Below are 7,976 nucleotides of genomic sequence, written 5' to 3' on the forward strand. Positions count from 1 at the left end.
TTTTTAGAAACAAATATATCCATATAAATAAATGTATTCACAAAAATGTAAAAAATTGTTAAGGCACACTGATTTCACATTCATTTATATTTCAAAGTGGCCATGAAAAAGGCTAAATAAAAGGATGGAATAATTATTTTTCAAGCCATTCGCAATAAGACTACATAAATTAATCACCCATTATTATTCCCACAAGGAGCTTAAATCATGTGCACAAAAACTATGTTTTGCATCTGCAGATTTTATAAAAACTCTAGTCTAAATTATTATCCTTCTTAAAATTTAAAACAAACCTCATTCTCCTGACATCTAGTGGTCAGACAGCCTAATGCAGAGTGTCTTCTATAGTGGTCTGTGTTGGTTTGCATTAATTATAATACCTTTCCAGGATTCATGAGGTTTTTGGGGTCTAGGGTGGCCTTGATGCCCTGCATGACCGATATAGCCAATGGACCGACCTCTTCTCTGAGCAGGGCCCGCTTTCCTAGACCGATCCCATGTTCACCAGTACAAGTTCCATCCATCGCCAGTGCTCTCCTACATGGGGAAAGACAACAAGAGAATGAATTCATCCACTGTAATTGTTACTGCCAATAAATAAGGTGAATTAAGTAACACATCTGGCCATCTTGATTAATTAAGAAGCTTATAAACACTAGATCTGGCATTGCTGCCCCAAAAGACCTCAGTGTGGCTGGGAGACTGGAAGAGTTATTTTAGCAGCCCACAACCACTGAAAGACCAACGTTTCCTCAGGACGTAGAATCTGTGCAACTGAGCTGTCTGTCCGAGTCCAATTCATATACCCAGGTGTTTCCACCTCCACATTCTCCAGCTGAATGATGAAGACTAGTCTTGGGGGCTCCCTTGTGCAGAAAATCCAACTCCTACTCATCTTGTTCATGCAAGGTTCCCACTATTTGACATGACAAAGTACACCTTGTATACTCTAACCACAATTTTTGCTGCAATAAGACAACTCTGAATTATTTTTGTTAAGAAAAATTATGGACTAAATGCTGTTGATTGAGCTTTATTAAGACTGGAATATAAGATGGTACATGATATTTTTGCCCAGATTTGCAGTATGGAGAAACTGATGTTTAAAGTCAGAACCGGTCTGCAGACACTGGGCTGTTGTGAGTTGACATATTTAAGAGGAAACTTCATAGTTAATGATCAGTGTTGGGGGAAAGTTACTTTTAAGAGTAATGCATTACAATATTGTGTTTTTAGTGTTACTTAGTTACTTTTTATGGGAAGTAACTTATTACTGCACATAACATTTGCATAACAAAAGCCAAAAGTTTAATTTTTGGTAACTGTAAGAGCCCTTTTACACCAAAAGTGAAATTAATAAGTTTCAGTCTGAAGGAATAACCTCAGTCTCTGCACCTCACTTCCTGTTTCTCCCAACACAGGGACAGGAGAGAGGTCAGTGAATAAATGAGAAAACAGTTAGTTGTGTGACTTATTTTAAAAAAGCATGTTTAATTGAAAGTAATGTATTAGTTTTCTAGTTACTTGAACTAAGTAATCTGATTACATAACTAACATTATTTATAATGTGTTACCCTCAACACTGTTTATGATGGGCACAGACTACGATTTGTTTAGCTTGAGATGACATTTCCATCCAGATCGAGGACATCGTTTTTCATTGAGTTTCTTGTGTTCGGAACGATTTTAAAGTATCGCGCCTTTACTTGAACCCAGCACTTTCCTTAAACAGGCAGAATGGTATTCCAGTTGAATTGATTGAACAGGTTCATCTAACTTGGCCTGGTCAAGTTCCTCTATACTTCCAGACAGCAAACCTGAAATGAATTTCTTCACACAAGTTCAACTCGATAACATTTCTTCTCCTTTCAGAGTATTCACTTTAGAGTGCAAACACTCCTTTGGCAGTTAATATGGCTATCATTTTTGCAAACTTATGATTTTACAGTTACATCATGTCTGTCATTCACTGGAAGGCCAAGTCCAACTCCATTTGCTCCTATCAGGAAGAAGTCTTGAGTATCAAGTCAGCCAGGTTTCGTTGAAGCAAATGAGATTGCAGCATCTGTCTTCTCTTTGGCTGCTGGTCCATTGTATCCGACAGAGACTGCACTTCACCCATAATGACTTAAGGCAGGTAGAACCTTTATTATTTGTGCTCGTTTCCAAAGCCAGACACTAGACCCTCTATGTCTGTCATTGTCAATAAACTCTCTCCAAATGGCAGAAGACACTTTGAGAAATAATCCTGGTATTGATTGCTACACAAAACAAAACTGACAATTTACACAAAAGCTGCAGCCAGTCCCGCTCAGCCGCCTCAGAAGATCATTGTAAGAGAGCAAAACTAAACAGAAATACCTGACTAATCTCTCAGTGAAGGAGTGAACCCTTGCCACCTCGTCTGGGTCATTGGGATCCAGTACTATTAAACAATGGAAGTTTCCATCGCCCACGTGACCTGCAATAGGACCTACAAATGTAAACATATTATATCAGCAGTTAAAAACAGATCTCAACACTAAATGAGAAAATCGAACTTGGTGAACTACCGGTTATATTGTTTCTGATTAGATCTTCCTTTGTCTCCACTATAATCTGAGGCAGTCGTGAGATTGGCACACAGACATCCGTAGAATATGCCTGTAAGAAAATAGGTACATTTTTGTAAAGTGTTGAGTTCTGAACATGGTCTACTTTACTAACTTATTATTCACAAAAAGTTATTTGTAGGCTGTTTTCTCTGAATAGTTGATAACTGGCTGTGTGGTGCTTTTATGACATTGCTCTGTTTGCTTGAGCATTCTGACCAGCCCAGCATAGCAACTGGTTCAGCCAATGGTGTGAGTTTAGGGCGGGGCTATTGGTTTTGCTGACCTATGGCAGAATGTTTGGGAAACCAGTTTGAAACAGTCATGATTTTTAAGCAAATATTCTGTATGGACAGACTGACTGGAATAAGAAACAAAAATATTATTTTTATTATAATTATTATTATATTATTTTAGTAAATTATAATAGGTATTATTATATAACGTTTAGTACATTTTTGCTAATTAGATCTTCTTTAGTCTTCACTGTAATATGAGGTAATTAAAAGCACTCAAATATGTAAAATATGCCTGGAAAATGTGTCATTTTTTATGTTAAAAGTACCATGTCCTATTAAACTTTACATTTATTCACAACTATAATCAACCAATTTGTTGGCTCGTTGTCCTTAATAAAAATGTGTTTTGCGGTGCTATCAAAACATTACTGTTTGTTTTAGCATTCCAACCAAACTGGCACAGCAACAGTGGCTAAACCAATGGCGTGAGTTTGGGGTGTGGCTATCTGTTTGGTTGACCAATGGAAGTGTTCGGGAAACCTCTTTAATAACAGTCATTCTTTTTACACTGCGCTATGCATGACAGAACAAAAATTAAACTCAAAAGCATAATTACAATTGCATCAAGATAATAAAAAGTCTGTAAAGTGTATATTCTAAGTTAAAAGATAAATTGCACTTGTCTGAGTCAGAATTATGTTGCAGTGAATGTTCCCACCTTACATCCAGGCCTCAGGGCTAGGGCTGCATACCCCGCATCATGACGGGCTTTCCATAACCGGCCACGAGTCTCCTCATCTTCTGCCCAGGCGAATTCTGAGCCTCCGTTATCCCGCGTGATCTCCTCTGAACACACAGAACAAGCTTTCCAGATGACACATTCTTTCACATCTATTGTTTTGCTTTTGTAAAATACTGTTTCTGTAGAAATGTGTTGTTTGTGTGTATGTTTTATCCACATATACCAGTGATGGACACTTGCTCTTCCATGTTTTTGGAGCTACCGTGGAACTCCAGGAAGAGGGTGGGAGTGACCGCATAGGACAGTTTGTTGAAGTGATTGCATGCGTTTATCATCACGTCGTCCAAGAACTCTGCAAATGGAACGCATCAACAACGATTAAGTCTTGTGAAGCCTTTGTGTGTAGAAAGCCAAGGCTTAAAAATCGATGCCTCAGTGCCGCCTCGATTTAAAAATCTAAGAGGGTAGTCATGCCTGATTACTCATAAATTGGATGGAGCTACTGGTGGAATATTTTACCCTGAGTGGACTGCAAAAGAAGAAACACATTGTGGTTCTGAGAACCGAGCAATTCATTAAACCCTTGACTGCGTTCAGTGTTGACTATGAATAAAGGACGGTGTTTCCTTCTGAATTAATGTTTATGTTATTGCAGGAGGCTTCAGTGAATAGATTAGAATGAAATGAATAGAGTTCTGCACTAAATCGCAACAGCTAGGCATGCGTGCAGTTTCGAGTGCCACAGTCTGTAACTTTACAAGTTCACAACACAGGAGGCCAAGTGTTCTTTTGTTATGTTGATGCCAATCGAGGCAGCAAACTAAGCACATTGTGTCCATGTGCTTTAAACAATGCTCACCGATACGGGCAATGGGCACTCCAGCTTGCAGGATCTGAACAGTGCTGTCCACCGCTGATTGGACGGATGGAAAGGAGCAGACAGCCGACACCATACTTTCAGGAATACCGAACAACCGGAGCGTGGCTTTGGTAATAATACCCAAAGTTCCCTCCGAGCCCACAAAAAGGCTAGTTAGGTTGTAACCAGCAGATGTCTTTCTGAAAGGGTGTTGCATCAAAAGGGGAAAAATCTAATGTAGACAACAAAAGATTTTGTTTAAAATATGCTTTGATTGTAATTTTGCAGTCATACCTTGGACGACGGCCCTTCCCTGCTGTGTGGAGGACCGTTCCATCTGCTAGAACCACCTCCAGGTTCAGGACGTTCCCGCGCATCGTGCCATAGCGGACTGCGTTAGTGCCTGACGCACTAGTTGCAGCCATGCCACAGAGAGATGCGTCAGCACCTGGATCTGTGGAAATATATTTCTTAACCATTAATCATTTCCAATGATACGGCAAATATGGCCAAATTAAACATTTAATTAGGCTTGAATTATTCTATGTACTGGAACATTCAATCAGTGTTGTTGTAATATCAGATATTTAGTATCATATACAGTTTTTGGTTTATTTTGAATTAGAGTTTATTTTTATGTTCTGTTTTAGTTAGTTTTAGTCATTTTGTTGAGTTTGTCTCATTTTCATTACTTATATATATATATATATATATATATTATTATTAATTATTATTAATTATTAATTAATTAATTCGTTTTCTGTTTTAGTTAGTTTTAGTAATTTTTTACAGTAGTTTGCCTAATTTTCATTATTACTTTTTTAATATCTATCTATCTATCTATCTATATATATACATATACATATATATATATATATATATATATATATATATATATATATATATATATATATATATATATATGGCAATATATTTTTATTAATTATTATTTATTAGTTTTAGTTATTTTAGCACTTAAAGATAAACTAAATAAAAAGAGTTTTTTTTTCAGTTTTAGATTTAGTTATACAGTAGCCTTGCATCCAATCAATTTGATTGATGTGGTCTGCTTTGTACTCATAATACACAAGGATTTGACTGACCGACGGGAAACCAAAGGCCAGTGTCACGCAGGTATGAGTTCAGGCCTCTGTGTGTCACACCTGGCTCCACCGTCACATCAAAATCCTCTTGATGAAGGTCAAGAACCTGATCCATCTTTCTCAGACTGAAACACACTCCACCCTAAGAAACACATAGTACACAAATATTTAAACTTACTTAAGAATGCTTAAGGATGCTTACAAAACTACTTCTTTTTTCTCTAATGAAGATTAGGCCTGAAATCTGACACTGGCACTGTCAAATACTTGTGTCTATTCTTCTCAACTGGACAAACCTGCAGAGCACCAACACCTCCCTCCAGGCCTGTCCCTGTACCAAACGGGATTATGGGTAGTTGGTGGTGGTGACAAATTTTGGCAAGGGCACTGACCTCCTCTACAGACCGAGGAAACACCACCACATCTGGTGGTCGGCACCTGACACAGCAAGACAAAATACCACAAATATATAAATAACAACATGCGAATCAAATTGAAATGTAATGTAAAAATGTAATGTATCTGTATTCTAATTTATTTATTGAAAAATTTATTTTGAGTTGATTGGCTGGTTGTGAAACACTGAGGATTAATTGATTGGGCCTGAATATCATTGGTGTGGATGATTATTTGTGTCTGGTTGTTTCTCTCATTTGCTGAATGGGACCAGATAGACGATGTAATATTTTACCCACCACTTTTAATGATTGACTCAGACGCTGCAGTCGGTTTATTTGTAACTGAGGGAGCTACTGCTGCACTGTTTGCATGATAAAGAGGCAGGTGACCCTCCGGTATGGCAGTGAAACCTCACCTGTGCGCAGACTCATCCCTGCCGTGCTGTTCTCTGACAGCTGAGCCCACAGACACCCCTTCATCTCCACTAACAGAGCGAAACGCTGAAATGACCCGCTCGATGGCTCCGGCCTTCAATGCAATAGACAGAAATATACAGAGTGCATGACTCTCTGGTGACACGCAAGTTAATATATATATATATATATGTGTGTGTGTGTGTGTGTGTGTGTGTGTGTGTGTGTGTGTGTGTATATGTATATATATGCAGTGCTCGGGCCCTAATGATCCCAAACTTACTTCAGTAGAATATGTCCTGGACCTCCTGCAAATAAACGGCAGCCGTGAAGAAGAGAAGCGTAGGGCTTGCATGAACAAAGTCATTTTCTACTCCTTACAAAAGTTACGAAATAACCGAGCTTTTATACATGGCGTCAGTTGTTAAGTTTATATATAATTTTCTTTTGAATCATTATAACGGCGTCACGCTTCGTCTGAACCTCAAGCCCCGCCCCTAGATTAGGGATTATACTGTTCGAACCATAGACAGTAAAAGAACGCTTAACTTATGAATATTAATTGTTTATCATGACGTTCGCACAGCAATTTGATCTGATTAGCTAACAAAACCATTGATTTTTTTACAATGTAGTTTAAAAGTTCTTAGAGAAGCCACAAGGTGGCAGTACTACATCACACAGACAGTCCTCTGTTTTGCCAATTCAGTAGACATCAGCATCATAAAGCAATATAGATACATACTTCTTAAGAATTTCTCAGTTTATTTATTTATTTATTTATTGTTAGGCTACTTATTATAAAATGGTATAAAACAATAACTGCTTCTGGTTTTGGCTTCCAATATAAATCTAATAGGTCTACTCTGATGCACCATTTCATAAACTAATCAAAATTAAAAAGACATCCCAAGACTTATAATTAGTTTTGAAATTAGACTCAGTTTTGAACATGAAGATTTTTTTCTTCGCTTATGCAATAAAATGAACAAAAATAGGCCACATGGGATCTTGTCACTGTTCGAATCAGGCATTTTGACAGGTAATTTAAACCACAATCATAACCACATGATGAAATTGTGCAAGAGTATCCATATATTTCAAACTAGAAATGCCCCCAGGTGCTGTAAGGTTGAGCTAAATCAGTTCACTTCACCTTTATTAATTTGTCAGTGTACTTTTGAATTTACATGTTATTGCACCCCTCATATGCAAGATGAAGATCCGGTGGGCTTTGCAACCTGCGTAGATCGAGCTGACAAGTTACGCCATTGGTTCCCATAGTAACCAATGTGGTCTCCGCCATATACGAACGTCATTTGTTCCCCATGGGAGAGTCTGTCTTTCTCTCCTCTTCATAGTTACATTGTGCCTGTGTTGACTAACACAGATGAAAGCGTACACTCATTGCAAAGAACTTCCAACTTGATCATTGTCAAACCTGTTTCTAATAAAACCCCCATGGATGTGGTTTTGTTCTTGACGTAGCAAATATGTAGAGATGAACAATGCATGTTAAACGTTAACGGAAGGGCTTGTGTTATTCATCGTATGTAATTTTCTGATCATTTAAGTGTGACTCAAACAGGGTGTTTTGATGACAACACAGTCTCCTTGACTCCAGTGTTTT

The 7,976-nt window shown here is 37.9% G+C and overlaps 1 protein-coding gene across 2 annotated transcripts; it reads right to left on the reverse strand.

The window, feature by feature from the left end:
• Window positions 1–275: 275 nt before the first annotated feature.
• On the reverse strand, window positions 276–6,794 carry LOC113043043 (probable D-lactate dehydrogenase, mitochondrial). 2 transcript variants are annotated; one of them, XM_026202156.1, is made up of 11 exons: window positions 6,630–6,794; window positions 6,349–6,461; window positions 5,831–5,972; window positions 5,535–5,676; window positions 4,726–4,885; window positions 4,432–4,631; window positions 3,796–3,924; window positions 3,549–3,676; window positions 2,553–2,643; window positions 2,362–2,461; window positions 276–537 (listed from the first exon to the last, which is right to left on the reverse strand). In XM_026202156.1, the coding sequence occupies exons 1-11, from the start codon at window positions 6,711–6,713 to the stop codon at window positions 372–374; spliced, it is 1,455 nt and encodes a 484-aa protein (XP_026057941.1). In that variant the 5' UTR covers window positions 6,714–6,794; the 3' UTR covers window positions 276–371. The 2 variants fall into 2 exon arrangements, with proteins under 2 accessions (XP_026057941.1, XP_026057940.1); XM_026202155.1 differs by having other exon boundaries at window positions 2,362–2,473; window positions 6,630–6,791.
• Window positions 6,795–7,976: the final 1,182 nt, after the last annotated feature.

Source organism: Carassius auratus, chromosome 25 (genome assembly GCF_003368295.1).
Source record: "Carassius auratus strain Wakin chromosome 25, ASM336829v1, whole genome shotgun sequence".
NCBI lineage: Eukaryota > Metazoa > Chordata > Actinopteri > Cypriniformes > Cyprinidae > Carassius > Carassius auratus.

Bases quoted from the DNA above. Each gene is read 5' to 3' on its own strand.
- LOC113043043 (XM_026202155.1), bottom strand. From the start codon at position 6,713: ATGACTTTGTTCATGCAAGCCCTACGCTTCTCTTCTTCACGGCTGCCG. The intron at 4,632-4,725 runs GTATGACTGCAA...ACACCCTTTCAG, and splicing joins GGGAAGGGCCGTCGTCCAAG to AAAGACATCTGCTGGTTACA. The intron at 2,644-3,548 runs GTGGGAACATTC...ATTTTCTTACAG, and splicing joins CCCTGAGGCCTGGATGTAAG to GCATATTCTACGGATGTCTG.